The sequence below is a fragment of the Salmo trutta genome, chromosome 22 (genome assembly GCF_901001165.1).
Source record: "Salmo trutta chromosome 22, fSalTru1.1, whole genome shotgun sequence".
Lineage (NCBI taxonomy): Eukaryota > Metazoa > Chordata > Actinopteri > Salmoniformes > Salmonidae > Salmo > Salmo trutta.
The window spans coordinates 19,494,420-19,515,738 of NC_042978.1; the positions used below are offsets into that span (position 1 = coordinate 19,494,420).

Genomic DNA, 21,319 nt, shown 5'->3' on the forward strand with positions numbered 1-21,319 from the left:
AGGGTCCAGATTGTCTAGCCCAGCTGATTTGTAGGGGTCCCGATTTTGCAGCTCTTTCAGAACATCAGCTATCTGGATTTGGGTGAAACCACATTTGTTTAAGCAAGTAGCTATATCAGCTACTGATAGCCAGGTGTAGCCACGGTAAGAATTCACTCCATGGTGCTGAAAATACAGCTCTGCTGTTAGGGCATACATAAAGCTGTCCCAACTCTTTGTGGGCACATTTTGTCACTGTTACAGTGAAATGAATGTATTGTTTAGTATTGTGGCTTGCTGGCATGCATGAACATAACAAATTATTGAGTTTGCCCCACCAAGATTTACATGCTAAAATCGACACTGCATATTTTACACGTCATTTTGCTTACTGGGACTATTCTAGTTTCGGTGGTCTGCATTTGTTGGTCTTGTCTAGGGCGGCAGAACAGCAAGGACCGGCCGTTAAAGTGATGTCACGTTAACATTGCATCATAGCAACCCTAAATTAGGGCTGCACTCCACCTCTGCCAAAGACAGGCGAAAATCACCACCTGAGATTCAGACAGTGGCCAGAGAGGGGATGAAGTGAGCGAGAGCACAAATTGAGAGGCAGAGAGATGGGCAGATGAGCGAGGAGAGGACAGGACAGCTAATAATAGATCTATCTCTCTGCCTGGAGGGAGACACTGACTTCAGAGCAAGCTGTGCGCTGTATTTTTCTGCCGCCGGAACAAAAGCCATATGCGAGCGGCGAATCATACACATCGCATTCACGGATGAGGACTGCAGATGGAGGCATACAGATAAAGCCAGACAAACGTAGATTGCATGGTCATCTAATCACAACAGTGCAGGACTATATTAGCCAATGTATAAGCTGTTAGCAGAATATAGTGGCTAAGCAATAAAGCAAATACACCCATGTTAATGCATGTGCATCGGTCCTATTATTGCAGACCAGCAGCAGGGGATAGCGTCCAGCGACTAACCAGCAAATCAGTAAGCTGTTATATTATTGTCAAACAAAAGGTTAGGTCCTTATGGCGACGTAACGTAAACACTAAAAAGTATCCTACGTTGCTCAATACTACGTTACCAAATACTATGGTTGCTGAAGCCACATCACTAAAGCACATCAGTGGCCAGAGAATATTGAGCTGTATGTGTCTCGATATGATCGCCTGTGGGCTCATGGAGCACTGACACTGTCAGGTAGCCATAGACATACTGACAAGCATCTCGAGCACCTCCAATTCACCGTTCAGTCTCATAGGAGCCGTAGATCTCGACACAAGTCATGTGTTTGAATTAAGGCGTCAATTAATAGTAGAGCTGCGCCGGCGGCCCAGGTCTAGCGTCGGAGCAAAGTTGCTCAACGCCTCAACACACAGTTGTGTCCAGCTGTGGTGCAGAGACACACTGGGCGCATTGTTTCCCGCGGGGAAAGACAGGGTAACGTCTCTACACACAGGGACACACATACCTAGATACTGCATAAAGGTGATTGTCTTTATGACAGCCCAGGTGTCCTCTGTTTATGTTGCTTCAAGTCCAGAAACAAACGGCATTGCAGACGAGAGGGAGAAAAGAGAGAGCGACAGGGCAAGGGGGCCAGCGTGAATAATTTTTTAGATATTTTTTTCAATAAATTGGTAAAGCATTAAAGCCATCGAACTGTATCCAACCTGAGCATAATGCTAAACTAAACGGTAAACAAAACACATACCTACTATAGTATTCCATTTCCCCTATAGTCTCCTTTCTCCTGACGCATGCAGATTTGTCTAACAGAGACATGTCCGAGAGCCGAACCCCAAGACACAGGAAGGAAAGCGCCAGGCAATCACAGCCCGAGTCAAGGAACAACAAAAGAGAACGCTACGAAAGAAATCATATGTGCACGTTAATTTAAGCCGCTAATAACGTTTTAAAACGAATAGCTAGTATTTTATGAATGTAGCTACTTACTTTACTGAACCAGTTCCTCTCGGTCCACTTGAGATTCGCCGAGCTTTACGCAGACAGCCAGGCGGGAGCTGGCGCTACAGCGTGTGGATGGAAACCGTATTACCACTTCACTGAACGTAAACTATGGTTTGCGTCATTTTACCAGGATGCCACTATTTCGCGCAGTAATGCAGCCATCTTGCTTAGGACTTTACTGTTTAATGTAAATATTCTGTTCATTTTGTGGCAATAAGAATATAGAAGGTTTATTTTGTGAACTAAAAAAATGATATTTTAAAAGGTGGCTAAATAAATGAATACATTTGACAACAGAAGCAAGTAGTTGCATGTGAGAGGGACTACTTTTCTGGGAAATGAGATTGACAGGTATGTTTATCGCTGCGTTCAGACAGGCAGCCCAATTCTGATCTTCTTTCACAAATTTGTATTTTGACCAATTAGATCAGCTCTGCAAAAGATCTGTGAAAAGATCTGATGTGATTGGTCAAAATACCAATTAGTGGGAAAAAGACCAGAAATGTGCATAATACTTTTTTTTAATGCATGATATCTTGTTCCTTGAAATTGGCCAAGATGCATGATCATGGATGGAGAGGTATAGTTCAACCATGCCAGCTCAGTAGTTGTTCTCTCTGGAGAGAAAATAAGTAGGTCTGTGAAAAATGTGAGCCATTGATTCTAGCACAGAATAAAAGCAATGCCTGAAACAGCATAGGGCCCATAGACCTAAGAGAAAACGAGACCTATTAAAGATGTGAGGATAGGGGTACAAGACACAGGAGGTTGGTGGCACCTTAATTGGAGAGAACAGGTTTGTGGTAATGGCTGGAGCGGAATAAGTTGCATGGTATCAAACATATCAAACAAATGGTTTCCAGGTGTTTGATGCCATTGCATTTGCGCCGTTCCAGCCATTCTCTCCTCAGCAGCCTCCTGTGGTACACGTAATGATGTGTATAAACCCTGGTTTTCTGATATGTAAAATGGCCAATAAGAGGCTTTGACGCCATCGGCCACCATATTGGCACTCCGCAGAAGGGGCAGTCCTCCATAGGAATGAATGGAATTCTACAGTATTGCAATAAAATGTTTCAAGGACAAAAAGTATTTCTTTGTTGTAGTGGGGACACTGATAATAATTTTTTACTAATGTTATATTGGATACACAGCATGATCCATGCAGATTAAGCATCAGAAATACATAAATAGTAAACCAGAAAAATATTGAAACTACTGATGCATGTCTCCATTCCCTTTTAATCCCATCCCAGTGAAGAGGTTATATCATATCAATACAAATACTGTATGGTTCCACTATCATTTAGGTCATGTAGTAGTCTAAAACCAATAGAAACCCCTAGTCTAACACTGCCTGAAAAACGTTTTAAAAAATTGAGATGACAAAACACTTTTGTTAATTTCTTTATCAATTTTATTAAAAGTTAATTACATTGTTGGCTTTTTTGTTTGCTTGGTCTTCCAGTCAGTCAGCAAGCTCCAGACCAGTATGATGCCTCAAACAAGGATCCCCTCTGCTGGCCAGTCAGTGGTACTGTCTGCCATAGATATAGAACATGGTATAACCCAAAGACAGTACAGTATTTTATATCTTGATATAGTTGCGCAACAGTCAGTTTTGTTGCTAAACAACCAACCCGTCTATGCGGTCTGGCCTCCTGTCTCCATGACGACACAGAGGGTTAGGGAAGGTTCATCCCATGTGGACCAGAGGGGTGACCTCTCATACCAACCAGCACTTTATTTCAAATTACCTTGGAAATAACTGACAGATACATATTTACAGTCACACTAATAACTTCATATCTTCCTGGAGAGTGCCAGTGCTAAGTGATTCTCAGCACTAGCCTTCTATAGACTGCTTCTCACTGTATTCCCTTACAGCCAAGTAGCTTAATATTGACCCCACAAATTAGGCCCACAAAATAAAAGTGGATTATTATTCAACCAGCACTCAGAATCTGCTCCCATATGTCAGTGACCCAGAAATGTTTTCAGAGGAAGACAAACGTAAAAAAATAAAAAAGACCAGAAAACAGTGATACTAGAGCAGATGTCCATGGTGACATACCTGGACTGCAGTCTGTTCTGTTATGAGCCAATAGAGAGAAGACCACCCAGAATCTGAAATATGAGATGGGCAGATGTATGCCAGGGGAGCAACTGGCATGTTGACACCTGAGAAACTAGAGACAGGTGAAGAGAAAGAACAGAGTGGAAGTCACTGTATTCCATCCTGGTAACCATTCCTTATAAAAACATCTCCCCACTAAAACGTTATCCTTTAGGAGGCACAGTCAGCTGTCCTCCAGGCCAATACTGTGGTTGGGAAAGATCAGTAGGGAGGAGGGTAAGGGAGGGGGGGGATGTGGAGGCTGTCAAAGCTCATCCTTCTCCATCTGCTGGAACGCCTCTAAGTCCTCCCGCCAATCAGCCATCATGGCCTTCACTGATTTGCTGCTAGAGTCCTTGTCAACAGCAGGCTCCTCCTCTGGCTCAGGGTTTCTCTTAATGGCAGGTCCCACATCCTCCTCAGGAGTCACTTCCTCCTTGTCGGGAGCTGATTCGTCCAGCTCCACAGTGCTCACGTGTGACCGGTCAAGAGTTGCGGAGGAGGCAGGTGAAGTTTGGTCCTCCTCCGGAGCGTCCCCACCTGAAGAAGGACAGATGGGTGAGCTCAGTTCATTTTCAGATCACATTCCACCACAATAAATAAACTGTATCCTGCACAATCATCCATATAGGTTCCGAGTATCCTACATACATACATAGTGAGTAGGGTATGTATGTATGTATGTATGTATGTATGTATGTATGTATGTATGTATGTATGTATGTATGTATGTATGTATGTATGTATGTATGTATGTAAAGTACCAGTCAAAAAAAGTTGACACACCTACTCATTCCAGGGTTTTTCTTTATTTTTACTATTTTCTACATTGTAGAATAATAGTGAAGACATCTAAACTATGAAATAACACATGAAATCATGTAGTAACCAACAAAAAAAGTTACATTAAAATATATTTGAAAGTAAAAATTCTAAAGGAACTCGTGAGCTATCTTTTTTGCAGGTGCATGGTAACAGTTGAATAAAATGAGAAAGAAATAAGAAACCTGCACACCGCTCGATAGCATCACTGTTCTTTAATGAGCTTTACGTATCGGCCTCACAGACTTCGTCAGAGCTTTTGTGAGTTTTTTTAAATTAGCACCCTTATGTAGACACAGCCCCACCCACATCCATTCCATACATCAAATGGGGTTGGAGTCGAGGGAAAACAAATAAGTGCTACCAAATATAACAAATGTGCATTTCATAAATGTTCGAATAAAGCGTGTACATAAAACGTATTAAACACATCTGTAAAACCACAATGAGGACATCGACCTACCAAGCAAGTTTTCATAAATCATTGGGTACAGCGCAAGAAAAACGTCAGAGTAAACTGAAATGGGGGCATAATTCATGTTCACATTTACAACATAACATACAGGAATTTCATCATTTAGACCTCTAGGAAATAAATGTCTGGAGAGTGAAAATCCCAAAACATTCTCTTTTGCGCAGAGTATTATTTATATCACCTCCCCTGTCTGATATATTAACTTTCTCTATGCCACAAAATAAAATAGGTAGAAATGTCATGTTTTAGGTCATTAAAATGTAATGCAACTGGATAATACCTGTCCTTTCTCCCGATTGAACTTATATGTTCACAAATTCTCTGTTTAAGCGAACGAGAGGTTTTACCTACATAACACAGCCCACATGGACATTTAATCACGTAGATAACATGGGTGGTGGAGCACGTACGTCATTTATTTGGAACCGTTTTCCTGTATGTGGGTGGCAGAAATATTCACACTTCATCATATTGTTGCACTGTGCAGGAAAACTTGTTTTCTTGCGCTGTACCCAATGATTGATGAAAACTTGCTTGGTAGGTCAATGTCCTCATTGTGGTTTTACAGACGTGTTTAATACGTTTTATGTACACACTTAAAAAAAAAAAAAAAAAAAAAAAATATAATATATATATATATATATATATATATATATATATATATATATATATATAAAAAAATAAATAAAAATAAAATGCACATTGTTATATTTTGTAGCACTTATTTGTTTTCCCTGGACTCCAACCCCATTTGATCCATGGAAAAGATGTGGGTCGAGCTGTCTACATAAGGGTGTTCATTTAAAACACACAAAAACTCTGACAAAGGCCGTGTGGCCGATACGTAAGCTTATTAAAGAACACTGACATTATCAAGAGCGGTGTGCAGTTTCTTTTTTCTCAGATTATTCAAAGTTGCCACCCTTTGCCTTGACAGCTTTGCACATTCTTGGCATTCTCTCAACCAGCTTCACCTCGAATGCTTTTACAACAGTCTTGAAGAAGTACCCACATATGCTGAGCACTTGTCTGCTTTTCCTTTGCACTGCGGTCCAACTCATCCCAAACCAGATGGGATGGTGTATCGCTGCAGAATGCTGTGGTAGCCATGCTTGAATTCTAAATAAATCACTGACAGTGTCACCAGCAAAGCACCCCACACCATCACACCTCCATGCTTCACGGTGGGAACCACACACGCAGAGATCATCCGTTCACCTACTCTGCGTCACAAAGACACGGCGGTTGGAACCACAAATCTCAAATTTGGCCTCATCAGACCAAAGGACAGAATTCCACAAGTCTAATGTCCATTGTTCGTGTTTCTTGGCCCAAGCAATCTGCTCTTCTTATTGGTGTCCTTTAGTAGTGGTTTCTTTGCCGCAATTAGACCATGAAGGCCTGATTCAGTCACCTCTGAAGAGTTGATGTTTAGATGCGTCTGTTATTTGAACTCTGAAGCATTTATTTGGACTCCAATCTGAGGTGCAGTTAACTCTAATGAATTTATAATCTGCAGCAGAGATAACTCTGGGTCTTCTTTCCTGTGGCGGTCCTCACGAGAGCCAGTTTCATCATAGCGCTTGATGGTTTTTGCGACTGCACTTGAAGTCCTTGAAATTTTCCGCATTGACTGACCTTCATGTCTCAAAGTAATGATGGACTGTTATTTGTCTTTGCTTATTTGAGCTGTTCTTGCCACAATATGGACTTGGTCTTTTACCAAATAGGGCTACCTTCTGTATACCACCCCTACCTTGTCACAACACAAATGATTGTCTCAAACGCATTAACGAGGAAAGAAATTTCACAAATTCACTTTTAACAAGGCACATCTGTTAATTGAAATGTATTCCTCATGAAGCTGGTTGAGAAAATGCCAAGAGTATGCAAAACTGTCATCAAGGCAAAGAGTGGCTACTTTGAAGAATCTCAAATATATTTTTCTTTGTTTAAAACTTTTTTGGTTACTACATGATTCCATGTATTTCATAGTTTATGTCTTCACAATTATTCTACAATGTAGAAGAAAGTACAAATAAAGAAAAATCTTGGAATGAGTAGGTGTGTCTAAACTTTTGACTGGTACTGTATATCTAACACGAGCATCCACACCGGTCATTCCCAGACAGAAATAGAGCAGTGTTGCAGTTCACAAGAGGCAGCGAACTATAAACAGCACGGTACTGATGAGTCATGTGCAGTACAGACCAACAGTATCATGCTCCTGATGAGTTCTGAGATGGCCAGCTATTTACACAAGACTAACCTGCACTGAGCTGCTCTACCACACACAAAATAATGGAGAGGGGAAAGAGGGCGATACTTACTGCTCTCCAGCAGGATGCCAGGGAGAGGTTTACCTTTGAATATGGAGGCTGCTCATCCAAAGGGTGAAGGAAAAGGAAAGAAAGAGAGCAGAGGAAAGTTACTGTTACAGTCCACCACTGGGAAGGAGAGGAAAAGGAAGACAGATGGAAAGGGAGCTGTATCCTGTATCACACATCACACTGGGTGCTCACCATCACCTATCTCCACAAAGCTGCTACTGTAAAGGGGCCACAGGCCCACTATTTGGAGTCACCACTGAACCCTGAAATACTGGCCATTTTGAAATCGTCACAGAATCAAATCTGGTCTCTAATGAGCTGAAATAAGGACCCATGTTCTGAACATGTCTTCAGTCAGTAGCACCCTCCTGTTCTGTCCAGTGGATCTCACCTCGGTCTCTGGCCTTGTCGCTCAGCAGCACCTCCACCTCCCTGTACTCCTTAAGAGCCTCCAACAGGATGTTTCCCTCCTTGTAGAACAGGAAGAGCAGGGGCAAGGTGACGTCGTCCGTGTTGCGGCCATCGCCGGCCATCTGGAAGAGGGGAGCTGTGTCACTGCTGCTGCCCTCGTTGTCATCTGTTGGGGAGAAGGAGGGGGTAGTTAGCAGGGTGAAAGAGGACCCTATAAATGGTAATAGGTCAGTTTCTTAAAGGTTATATACATAATGAAAGTGTTATGAACATGAATAAATGTCAGAAGTATGATGAGTTAGTGAAGCCTTCTTGAAGTAGATTAATTCATTTAAATGAAGATCCTGTGTCAGTTGGTCCTCCTCACCGATGACGATACCTCCGATGGCCCCAGCCTTCATGATGTGTCTGGCCTTCTCAGCGAACATACACTGGCCCCGCTGCAGCAAAGCGATGCGGCCCTGTACAAAGGCAGCGTTGCTCAGCTCCGCACAGCCACTGTAGGGCTCAGCCACTGTCACAAACCCACGCACCTACAGACAGACAAAGAGAGTACATGTTCAAACGTCACTCGGAACGCTGAGAATAGAGAACCTCTGGCGCCTAGGGACAAGACAGGATAAACAAACAAGCAGACAGGCGCCCATCCATTGGAAATTGGCACACTGAAAACACACTCACCCCAGTGATGCTCTTGGAAAGGTCGATGCCAAACTGTGCTGGGCCAGCAGTCAGCACCACTCTGCCGAAGAAGGGGTGGGAGATGATCTGCACGGCGCGCGGAGGGAGCTGCTCCTTCTGCTGCTGGCTGGACAGCTCCATCATCTCCTGCATGAAGCGCATCCCGTCCTCTGCTGCCACAGCACTGACCGCCTAGAGAGAGAGGTAACGGGAGAGAGAGGGATGGAGATGGAGTTAGAGAGGAGAGGGCAGTAGATGGGGAGAGACTGAGTAAGACTCAAATGGGGGGGTTAGCAGTCGTCTTATGACACCATTCAAACTGATAGCAAAAACATGTCTCCCGGCTTGTATTGTGCATGATTATTTACCTGTGTAGCGTGTTGGACTAGCTGCACTCTGCCATCCTTCAGGTGTATAAGGCTGACTCCCATCCTCCTCAGCAGCTCCAGGTGATCAGGGTTGTTGGCCATGAAGTCCTGAGCCCTCAGAGGGGGGCGACCCATCCCTGGCTCACTGGACGAGAGGGTGGAGGGCACTAATGTTCACATTCAGCATGGTTGTGACAAGAATACTATTCTGCCATATTTCAGTACAAAAAGCACTTAACATGATTCCTCACGTTAGGCATAATGTCCCTTACCGGTGAATGGCAGGGCGGGGACAGCTCTTGTCCACAGCACTTCTGATTGGATCTCGGAGGTTCCGAGGGAAGGCAGGGTCAGGGAAAAGGAGGCGTGTGTTGGGGCAGGTCCAATCAAAGTTGGAGTCATCCAGCTCTTCCTCTGACTAAGACAGAGGGGGAGAGAACAAACATGACTAACTCGATCATCTGAATATTATTAGAAGTAGTATCATTAGAATTATAGCTGGTCACAGCATGTGATTTTACTATACCCACCCAAAGAGATTTGACAGAGGCGGACAGATGAGGCAGAGATGCAGCCTGTACTGTGGAGTTGGCCGGAGGAGAGGGGGCGCGAGGGGTAGTGGACAGGGACAGGGGCAGGAGGTGAGCCTCGGTGGTGAAGATGTAGTCCTCAACATTAAACGGCAGATCGTCCTCCTCTGCAAACAGCAGGAACAGGTACTTGAACATCTCCGCCAGGAAGAAGGAGTCCATTCTGAGAAGAAGCAGGCCAAATTTGGAGCAGCAGGGTAGACACCACATACACCATTTTGATTTAACTACCTGCCTGGCACACTGTTGCTCAGCCACTTAAACCATCCACCTCTGTTTCCCGCCCATCATTAAATGCCAGTCAAACCCTCCCTGTCCCTTGGCTATTCCCCTGGCTCTGGGCTCTCACCGGTCCTCGTGGCTCCCGGTGCGAACGTCCTTCATGGCAGCAAAGCCACAGGGGACCCGGGCAAAGCGGTTCAGGTTGTCCAGCACCGTGCGGCCTACCTCTAGGTAGTAGGGGTCTTTGGTGGCCTAGAGGGGGAACAGTGGAACCAGGGTTAGACACTGTACTACTGGATTAGACAATAACGAAGGCCACGGAGATCAAAATGTACAGTGCATACAAAAAGTATTCAGACCTTTTCACGTTTCCACATTCTGTCACAGCCTTAATCTAAAACAGATAAAAAAATTAAATCCTCAACCTATACACAATACCCCATAATGACAAAGGGAATACAAGATACTTGAATTTTTTGCAAATGTATTAAAGAAAAACGGAAATATCACATTTACTTAAGTATTCAGACCCTTTACTCTGTACTTTGTTAAAGCACCTTTGGCAGCAATTACAGCCTCAAGTCTTCTTGGGTATGACGCTACAAGCTTGACACACCTGTATTTGGGGAGTTTCTACCATTCTTCTCTGCAGATCGTCTCAAGCTCTATAAGGTTGGATGGGGAGCGTCGCAGCACAGCTATTTTCAGGTCTTTCCAGAGATGTACGATCGGATTCAAGTTCAGGATCTGGCTGGGCCACTCAAGGATATTCAGAGACTCGTCCTGAAGCCACTCCCTGCGTTGTCTTGGCTGTGTGCTTAGGGTTGTTGTCCTGTTGGAAGTTGAACCTTTGCCTCAGTCGGCGGTCCTGTTCTGGAGCAGGTTTTCATCAAGGATCTCTCTGTACTTTGCTCCGTTCATCTCTCCCTCAACCCTGACTAGTCTCCCAGTTCCTGCCACTGAAAAACATCCCCACAGCATGATGCTGCCACCACCATGTTTCACCGTAGGGATTGTGCCAGGTTTCCTCCAGACGTGACTCTTGGCATTCAGGCCAAAGAGTTCAATCTTGGTTTCATCAGAGCAGAGAATCTTGTTTCTCATGGTCTGAGAGTCTTTAGGTGCCTTTTGGAAAACTCCAAGTGGGCTGTCATGTGCCTTTTACTGAGGACTGGCTTCCGTCTGGCCACTCCACCATAAAAGCCTGATTGTTGGAGTGCTGCAGAGATGAGAGAACCTTCCAAAAGGACAACCATCTCCACAGAGGAACCCTGGAGCTCGGTCAGAGTGACCATCGGGTTCTTGGTCACCTCCCTGACCAAGGCCCTTCTCCCATGATTGCTCAGTTTGGCCAGGCAGCCAACTCTAGGAAGTGTCTTGGTGGTTCCAAACTTCTTCCATTTAAGAATGGGAAAGGGAAAGAGGGATACCTAGTCAGTTGTACAACTGAAGCCCTAAAACTGAAATGTGTCTTCCACATGTAACCCATCCCCTCTGAATCAGAGAGGTGGGGGGGGCTGCCTTAAATCCACATCCATTTCTCAGTGGCAGAACAACATTTGTTTACCTTGTCAGCTTGGTTATTTGATCCAGCAACCTTCGATGGAGGCCACTGTGTTCTTGGTGACCTTCGATGCTGCAGACATTTTTTAGTGCCCTTCCCCAGATCTGTACTTCGACACAATCCTGTCTCGGAGCTCTACGGACAATTCCTTCGACCTCATGGCTTGGTTTTTGCTCTGACATGCACTGTCAACTGTGAGACCTTATATAGACAAGTTTGTGCCTTTCCAAATCATGTCCAATCAATTGCATTTACCACAGGTGGACCAATCAAGTTGAAGAAACAGGATGCACCTGAGCTCAATTGAGTCTCATAGCAAAGGGTCTGAATAGTTATGTAAATAAGCTAATTATATATATTTTTTCAATACATTTGCAAAAAATGTCTAAAAACCTGTTTTCGCATTGTCATTAAAGGGTATTGTGTGTAGATTGATGGAGATTGTTTTGTTGTTTTTTTAATCCATTTTAGATTAAGGCTGTAACGTCACAAAATGTGGAAAAAGTCAAGGGGTCTGAATATTTTCTGAATGTACTGTATGTTCATGGATCCATGTCAACTTCTAGACTGCATGTCTGCACAGTCCTTACCTTGTACAGAAAATAGGTGCTCTCTGCAAACTCAGGTCTTAGTGGATGCTGAGCCCAGTGTACCCTGAAATCAGTGGTGAATGCCTGGGGAACAAAGAGAGGGGTGTTAAAGGCTACTGAGTGAGAGCAAAGAGAGGGAGAGGGAGCAACAAAAAAATGTGTGCTAACCTCTGGGAGGAAGTTGTGTTTCTTGGTGACTTGATACAGCATCTCATGGGTCTCAATGGCCGGCCGGATATCTCCCTTCAACACCTGGGGGATTCATTAACAAGGTTAGGAGGAAAATACATGTTTTAATTTGTCTCCATAACCTCAGCACTATCTTTATGTACTAAAACCCCTGCTTCGGCAGCTGGTCTGTTAGTGACGCCAGGCTAAGTGTCTCACCTGCAGCCCAGGGAAGAAGGCCAGGAGGGAGTCCATCCAGGTGCGAGCAGGCAGCAGAGGCTTGTGGATGTGAACGTCCAGCAGGAGAGGAGGCTGGCTGATGTACTTCATTATAGACGCATAGTGCTGGAAACACACATAATGAGAAAATATGACAAGCTGAGAATGAGAATGGAGCATACTTTCTGTGTATTGAATTCCATCATAATAAAGGCATAACAGCATTCCATGATCTCGGCTGGAGAATGGTTACATCGTGTGACGTCACTCACAATGTTGAAGCGCTGCAGAAAGAGGTCATCTCCCAGGAGAATGTAGGCTTTCAGCAGGTACTCATAATACGAGTCGATCCCTGCTCCAACTCCGCTGTCTGGAACAATACAACAGCGTACCGTTTCATACCTCAGAAACACTAATGGCCTATTTCTACAAGTACAAAACATCAGTGCCTACTCCCCTGTCCATTCACTTCTACTACACCCAATAATACACTGTCCTTCGCCGGAAAGATCCATGTAAATCCTCCTTTATCATACTAGTTATGGCCTGGGACGGGTTCTCTCCCTCACCCCTGCGGACCCACTCTCCTGAGTGGATGTTGATGGTTGTTCCCACCAGGTTGCTGTTCCTCTGTCTCTTCTCCCACAGGAAGTTTAGGGCTCTCCTTGCATGGACCTGTGTATGATGAAATGAATTGTACAATTATTATATTTTAATCTATTTAGCAGAATATTTTATACAAAGCGACTTAGTCATTCATGGATAAAAACAATGTACCGTATGGGTGGTCCTGGGAATCAAAACCCACTATCCTGGTGTGGCAAGAGCCATGCTCTACCAACTAAACTACAGAAGACCATGAATCAATATCATTCAGACACACTGGGATCTCCGAGAGTCAACAAGCTGGACTGACCTTTTAAGGTCTAGTACTGCTGCAGTCTAGTCATGCATCAGCCGTGATCTGAACACACATTTTAAAGTAAAAGAGACTAATGTCTTATACCTCAAACACCGGGTCCCCAGTGAAGCGACTCAAGGCAGCGAACTCCAGGATAATTGTACCAGCACAAGCTGTGCAGGTGTCCGTCTCTGTGCCCGTCCGAGACTCAGGACCCCTGACACCATGCTTCAAGTTTACCTGTTGAGTGGAATTATAAGGCTCAATATAGCTGTCATAGACTGAAATACACCGCTGTGTTCCAAGTCATTGTCCACGTGAACTATACAGCCATAGAAAACTCTGCCTCTGAAAACTATGGCAGCTGCAAGCAGAGCACTGAAGCAGAAAATTAAATGATGCAGTCATAACCTGAGAGGGCTGCTGTACTCTTACCCGCTAGCCGACGGCATCCTTTTAGCTAATGTGCTTGCCAAAAGTTGCCCTCTCAACCTTATGGGTGTATGTACATGCTTGTGTGGGTGTGTGTGTGACATATTATGGTAAAAACACAACAGCCGAGACCTTATGTTTAGTCTATGTATAGGCTGCATGTATAGTCAGAGCTCACCCTGGGGTAAGGCAGGCCACTGCTGGTGTTGAAGGCAGGCAGGAGTCTGAGACCCAGGTCTTTGGCCATGTGGAGCAGCTCATCCTGGTACCACTGCATGTAATGCCCTGCATCCTTCAGCATCACAGCCATGGAGTGGCCCCCTAGCAGCCCCCTGAAAACATAAGGAAAGTCACAATAGTCACATAAACACACATACACATGATGTCCAGCCAGTCAACTGGCTTTTATGTTTTTTTCTTACCCCAGCACACGGATGTTGGTCTCAAAGACAGACACCACAACGTCATTGTCGAGTCGCACATCTTTCAGCACTCTCCTCACTGCTGCCTCAAACTCTGCTGTCTTGTTTAAGAGCTGGAAGTAAATACAGGTGGAAATCAATTAAAACCAAAGCATCCCTAAAAACAAAGGCTGAACAAAACCAACAAGGTAGCTTACTGGTCGGTAATACAAACTAAAGAGATTGTACTCACCACTAGAGTGTCCAGGGTGTCGATGAGGGTGAGAGAGAACCTTAAAACCCACAGAGACAATTCAATCAAATCACTGTCACAGTCCCTTATGGCGAGAAGATATCAACAGACACTCAAGAGTATTCCAGTGCCAACAGGACTGTTTCTCCCGTTACCACATCCTACTCAGCCCTGAAGGCAGGCAGGCAGGCAGACAGGCCCTTACATCCCCAGTGCGTCATCCACGTCTCCCCGACTGGGCTCCAGCCCACGCACCCTCCCCCGACACGTCAGAGGCATCAGCTCATCTGCTGGGTACGCATGGTCCTGGAGAACACAACCAATAAGGATCAATGGTAGTGTGTAAATGTTGAACATATGTCAGACAGAACTTGACATACAGAAGGCATAAATAAGGTTCAACTAGTTTCCTTGCAAAACACTCTACCACACCAAAATCAATACATTCACATCTGTTCCTGGCAAATAAAGCAGAAGTGTAAAACACTTGCCACGCACTAATTTCCATCTGAAAGGACCCATGAGCACCAACATGAGAAGTACATAGAAGCATGTCAAAGGAAAGCCTAGTGTCTATATAGGCATACAGTGTGTATTCAGACCCCTTGACTTTTTCCACATTTTGTTATGTTACAGCATTATTCTAAAATGGTTGAAATTATTTTTCCTCATCTACACACAATACCCCATAGTAACAAAGCAAAAACAAGTTGAGAAATTTTTGCTAATTTATTAAAATTACAAAAAAAATTGAAATCTTACATTTACATAACTATTCAGACCCTTTACTCAGTACTTTCGATTGGGTTCAAGTCCGGGCCACTCAAGGACATTCAGAGACTTGTCCTAAAGCCACTCCTGTGTTGTCTTAGCTGTGTGCTTAGAGTCGTTGTCTTGTTGGAAGGTGAACCTTCGCCCCTGTCTAAGGTCCTGAGTGCTCTGGAGACGGTTTTCAGCAAGGATCTCTCTGCACTTTGCTCCTTTCATCTTTGCCTCGATCCTGACTAGTCTCCCAGTCACTGCCAATGAAAAACATCCCCACAGCAGGATGGTGCCAGGTTTCCTCCAGACATGACACTTGGCATTCAGGCTAACGAGTTCAATCTTGGTTTCATCAGACCAGAGAATCTTGTTTCTCATGGTCTGAGTCTTCAGGTGCCTTTTGGCAAACTCCAAGCGGGCTGTCATGTGCCTTTTACTGAGGAGTGGCTTTCCGTCTGGCTACTACCATATAGGCCTGATTGGTGGAGTGCTACAGAGATGGTTTTCCTTCTGGATGGTCCTCCCATCTCCACAGAGGTACTCTAGAGCTCTGTCACAGTGACCATCGGGTTCTTGGTGACCTCCCTAACCAAGGCCCTTCTCCCCCAATTGCTCAGTTTGGCTAGACGGCCAGCTCTAGGAAGAATCTTGGTGGTTCCAAACTTCTTCCATTTAAGAATAATGGAGGTCACTGTGTTCTTGGGGACCTTCAATGTTGCAGACATTTTTTGGTACCCTTCCCCAGATCTGTGCCTCGACACAATCCTGTCTTGGAGCTCTACGGACAATTCCTTTGACTTCATGGCTTGGTTATTGCTCTGACATGCACTGTCAACTCTGGGACCTTATATAGAGAGGTGTGTGCCTTTCCAAATCATGTCCAATCAATTGAATTTACCACAGGTGGACTCCTATCAAGTTGTAGAAACATCTCAAGGATGATCAATGGAAACAGGACGCAACGGAGCTCAATTTCAAGTCGCCTAGCAAAGGGTCTCAATACTTATTAAATAAGGTATTTTATTTATAATACATTTGCAAACATTTAAAAAAATCTGTTTTTGCTTTGTCATTATGGGATATTGTGTGTAGATTGATGAGGGGGGGGGGGGGGGGGGGGGGGGGGGGGACTATTGAATCCATTTTAGAATAAGGCTGTTTTGTAACAAAATGTGGAAAAAGTCAAGGGGTCTGAATACTTTCCGAACGCACTATATATATATTTTTAAACCATTTTTCAATTTAAAAAATTTGGAATAAGCAAAGGCTTTGATGTTTGGTCAAACAGATGGAAAATAGGTCTTAGAAAACATCAACCAGAAAAAGTCTTAGTCTTCACACCCCTCGACTTTTTCCACATTTCATTGTGTTACAGCCTGAATTTAAAATGGGTTAAATTGAGATTATTTGTCACTGGCCTACACACAATTCCCCATAATGTCAAAGTGGAATTATGTTTTTAGACAGTTTTACCAATTAATACAAATGTTTAGCTAAAATGATTGAATAAGTATTCAACCCCTTTGTTAATGCAAGCTTAAATAAGTTCATGAGGTAAATATTTGCTTAACAAGTCACATTTAATAATACATTTCATGGACTCATTCTGTGTGCAATAGTGTACAACAGGATTTTTGAATGACTACCTCATCTCTGTACCACACACATACAATTATCTGTTAGGACCCTCAGTCGAGCAGTGATTTTCACACACAGATTCAACCACAGGGAGGTTTTCCAATGCCTTGCAAATAAGGGCACCTATTGGTAGATGGGTCAAAATGTAAAAAGCAGACATTGAATATCCCTTTGAGAAAGGTGAAGTTATTAATTACACATTGGATGGTGTATCAATACACCCAGTCACTACAAAGATAAAGGCGTCCTTCCTAACTTGGTTGCCGGAGAGGAAGGAAACCGCTCAGGGATTTCAACGAGGCCAGTGGTGACTTGAAAACAGTTACAGTTTAATGGCTGTGATAGGAGAAAACTGAGGATGAATCAACAACATGTAGTTACTCCACAATACTAACATAAATGGCTGAGAGAAAAGGAAGCCTGTAAAGAAAAAAAATATTCCAAAACATGCATCCTTTTTGTAATAAAGTAAAACTGCAAAGAAATGTGGCAAAGAAATTAACTATGTGCTGAATACAAAGTGTTATGTTTAGAGCAAATCCAACACATCACCGAGTACCCCTCTTCATATTTTCCAGCATGGTGGTGGCTGCATCAAGTTATGGGTATGCTTGTTATCGGCAAGGACTAGAGAGTTTTTAAAATTTTATTAAAAGAAACGGAATGGAGCTAAGCACAGGCAAAATCATTGAGGAAAACCTGGTTCAGTCTGCTTTCCAAGTGCCACTGTGAGACAAATTCAACTTTCAGCAGGACAATAACCTAAAACACAAATCAAATATACACTGGAGTTGTTAACCAACATGACAGTAAATGTTCCGGAGGGGCTTACTTACAGTTGACTTAGATTGGCTTGAAAAGCTATGGCAAGACTTGAAAATGGCTTTATAGCATTTTTCTTCCACTTTGATAGAGTATTTTTTGTAGATCGTCGACCAAAAAAAAAAAAATAATAATACGATTTCAATCAATTTTAATCCCACTTTGTAAAACAACAAAAAGTAGAAAACGTCAAGGGGGTTGAATACTTTCTGAAGGCACTGAACCGAATGAATAGTCATTAAACACTGGTCACCTTAATAATGTTTAGATGCTGCTTTACCCAATTTATATGTATATACTGTTTTCTAGTCATGGCTCATCCTATGTAACTACTGCTATACACACACACATACCTTTTCTATTCATACTGTCCATACACACACATATACTGTACACTCAGTGGTCAGTTTATTAGGTTCACAAAAATGGTTCACTCCTACAGACAGTGAGTCACCTGGCCGTGGCTTGCTATATGAAGCAGGCAGACAGGCAGTTCAATTACATGCTAGAATGGGCAAAACAAGTTACCTAAGCGACTGAGTGTGGTATGAGCATCGGTGCCAGGTGTGTTGGTTCCAGTATCTTATAAATGGCCAACCTCCTGGGCTTTTCACACACAACAGTGTCTAGGGGATTTACTGATAATGGCGCGACAAACAAAATGTCAGCGGTCCTGTGAGTGAAAACAGCTCGTTGATGAGAGGTCAAAGGAGAATGGTAAGAATCATGCAAGCTAACAGGCGGGCCACAAACAGGCAAGTAACAGTGCAGTACAACAGTGGTGTGTAGAACGGCATCTCGGAACGCACAACTTGTCGGTCCTTGTCACGGATGGGCTACTGCAGCAGACAACCACACCGGGTTCTACTCCTATCAGCAAAAAAACAATAAGTAGCTCCAGTTGGTTCGCGATCACCAACACTGGACAATTGAGTGTTGGTGTTGCGAATCCCAGTTGCTGTTGCGTCATGCTGATGGCAGAGTCAGGATTTGGCATAAGCAACATGAGTCCATGGCCCCATCCTACCTGGTGTCAACAGTACAGGCTGGTGGCGGTGGTGTAATGGTTTGGGGAATGTTTTCCTGACACACGTTAAGGTCCCTTGATACCAATTGAGCAACATTTCCATGCCCCGAAGAATTCAACCTGTTTGTGGCAAAAGGGGGGGTCCGACCCGGTACTAGATGGATGTACCTAATAAAAACTGTCCACTGAGTGTACATTTATATTCCGGACTCTGGTCCGGAAGCTAATTTCCAGAAATTCTATACATTCTTCCATAGGGTTTTGTACTGTGTATTTAAATACTGTTTGTAAACAGATCATTCTAATATTTCTACTACTGTACATTGCATATTAGTTACACTGTTTATACACTGCATATTTATTTATATACTGGAATCTTGACATAGCTCACTAATATATCTACTGCTGTACATATCATTCTTAGTATATCTTGTGTAAATACGTATAGATTGCATTTGGATGTGTTACAGTGCTATTTGGGTTGGTAATTTATTTCGTCCCGACATTTCTTGATTTCTTGTTGTGGTTTTTGTAATCTTTTTTAAAATTATTATTAGTGTACTTGTTTGACATTTTACTGCATTGTTAGAAGCTAGTAACACAAGCATTCACTGCACCTGCTAGAACATCTGATAAACTGTGTATGCGACCATTAAACTTTGATTTGATCTCAGTTAAATGAATGGGGCAGGTGCGGTGACGAGACTTACCATATAATTTGAATAAGCATGGTCAAACATCTCAACCACTTGGTTCCTTGAGGGGAAAGAACAAGTCAGCTTAGCACATTCTCCTTTATCTGAGGCAGTCAGAACTTGTCACACATCTAGCCCAGAACCAGACATCTTTCTCACTCACCTCAGTTTGAGCTTCTCCTCTCGTGACATAGATTGTCCAAGCCTGCATAAGGTGCTCAGCAATAGCAGCAATGAGAACAATAGGGCCGACATTGTTGCAGGGCGAAACCCCAACACTCTCCACATAGCTACAACCTCGCTTTTTCAGTCAAGCGAAATTATAACCGATCATCACATTAATATTGGCCTAGACACCACAACACTCTCTGATAAACACAAGCACTCAGATCTCATGTTCACATATTCAGCACTAGGGGACACTTCAGGCACAGTCTGTCTGCCCAATGATTATTTAATGCTTTCAAACAACACATTGAGACCGTGCTGTTTATAAGGCCAACAATATTGTTACTAATAAGCTTATTGACACCCATTTAGACACCCTCTTGGACTCACTCCACCTCACCAAAGTCATAATGTACAAATCCAGGATTATGGCAGTGGTGTGACATGAGGTTGGACATACAACTGTATCTAAAAATCAGGCTCATAAATAATATATTTGACAGAATGCAGGAATGCTGTAGTATTATGTAAACGGACATCAGTGATCTGTCATAAAATGCGTCTTAATATCTAAGACAAAGTTATACGAAGACGTTCGCGCACACTCCTTCCTTGACTCAGTGTCAAATCCCTTAAAACCGCGTTCACCTGTTGGTCACACCTGTTTGCTTTCCAAATCACTGACACACGCGGCACCCGGACCTACCGTAGCGTGTGACACGTTGGCAAAGCTTCAGTCAACACAAAACATTCACATACTGTTAATCCCCGCTGTCTGTGACGTTTTTTAACTGGTAATCACATTATTGATAACTGACAGTGTAACATTCTTCAAGTCAATCAAAACAAACTCTCCTTCCGTATTAACGTTACTTCACATCCGTGTCTGGGTAAGCGGACACCATAAACGCTTAGCCACTGCCAGTAATACCGAATAGGTAAATTCTCGCTTTCAGGTTAACTTAAAACTACCAAATAATTAGCTAATCATTAACTAATTCCGATAACGTAGCTGACTACAAAGTTGTTCCGTTGCTATCGACAGTAGCCCCATAGAGAAGATCTAGCTAATGTTAGCTATAACAATTAGGATATCAGTAAAGCAAGCTAGACGAGAAAGCTAATATAACCAGAAAGCTAACTAAGTTAGCTGTTATTTCCTCCTTTGACAGTTCCCCTCTTTCATCCGACAGTTGTGGAGCCAGCTAGCTAGCCAGCTTGTCCGGTAAATGACAGTCCAAAAACAAGCAAAGTAGGACAGGCGCCGAGTCCATTTCAGCCGTTGAGCTAAGCCCCTCGGGCAGTGTCTTCTGTTCTGCTTGTTATATTTGGCCGTTCTCTGTTGCTTTGAGCATGAACCCTTAGCCGCCAACCAGCCGTGAAATAAAAGCGAAGGTGCTGTTCAGATAAACGTCAACAACATCCGCATCCGGTTAGGATGTAGGTCCCTCAGCCCCTTCCAACACCTAAATGTTGTAGTTTTGTCATGCAATATTATTAAATGTACATTTCTTCAGTCGTTATACATTTGGAAAGAATATGCCTTAAAAAATGTGATGGCAATATACATAAAGGTGGACGTTTGTCAGTCCTTGATTATTGACAGACATCAGAATGAATCTCCCACCATTGTTGGTAGTCACTACATTTCCCATCTAGCCTAGCAAAGTCATGTGCAACGTCTGGTCTCACATGACCT

The 21,319-nt window shown here is 43.4% G+C and overlaps 1 protein-coding gene across 3 annotated transcripts; it reads right to left on the reverse strand.

Moving 5' to 3' along the window:
* Positions 1 to 3,359: 3,359 nt before the first annotated feature.
* LOC115158310 (ER degradation-enhancing alpha-mannosidase-like protein 3) lies at positions 3,360 to 21,048 on the reverse strand. 3 transcript variants are annotated; one of them, XM_029707102.1, is made up of 21 exons: positions 19,616 to 21,048; positions 19,468 to 19,513; positions 14,714 to 14,814; positions 14,509 to 14,548; positions 14,277 to 14,389; positions 14,033 to 14,186; positions 13,528 to 13,662; positions 13,091 to 13,196; positions 12,794 to 12,891; positions 12,522 to 12,647; positions 12,303 to 12,386; positions 12,135 to 12,218; positions 10,108 to 10,232; positions 9,699 to 9,921; positions 9,441 to 9,586; positions 9,169 to 9,313; positions 8,801 to 8,992; positions 8,487 to 8,652; positions 8,100 to 8,285; positions 7,742 to 7,756; positions 3,360 to 4,621 (listed from the first exon to the last, which is right to left on the reverse strand). In XM_029707102.1, the coding sequence occupies exons 1-21, from the start codon at positions 19,738 to 19,740 to the stop codon at positions 4,347 to 4,349; spliced, it is 2,685 nt and encodes an 894-aa protein (XP_029562962.1). In that variant the 5' UTR covers positions 19,741 to 21,048; the 3' UTR covers positions 3,360 to 4,346. The 3 variants fall into 3 exon arrangements, with proteins under 3 accessions (XP_029562962.1, XP_029562961.1, XP_029562963.1); XM_029707101.1 differs by having other exon boundaries at positions 7,709 to 7,756; XM_029707103.1 differs by lacking the exon at positions 7,742 to 7,756.
* Between the last annotated feature and the right edge of the window lie 271 nt (positions 21,049 to 21,319).

What these genes read in the sequence shown, in the direction of transcription:
- LOC115158310 (XM_029707101.1), bottom strand. Translation starts at nt 19,740, where the DNA reads ATGTGGAGAGTGTTGGGGTTTCGCCCTGCAACAATGTCGGCCCTATTG. An exon ending in TTCTGCAGCGCTTCAACATT is followed by an intron (nt 12,648 to 12,793) that starts GTGAGTGACGTC and finishes GTGTGTTTCCAG; the next exon opens with CACTATGCGTCTATAATGAA. An exon ending in TGGCATCCTGCTGGAGAGCA is followed by an intron (nt 4,622 to 7,708) that starts GTAAGTATCGCC and finishes GTCCTTCTTCAG; the next exon opens with GTGGGGACGCTCCGGAGGAG.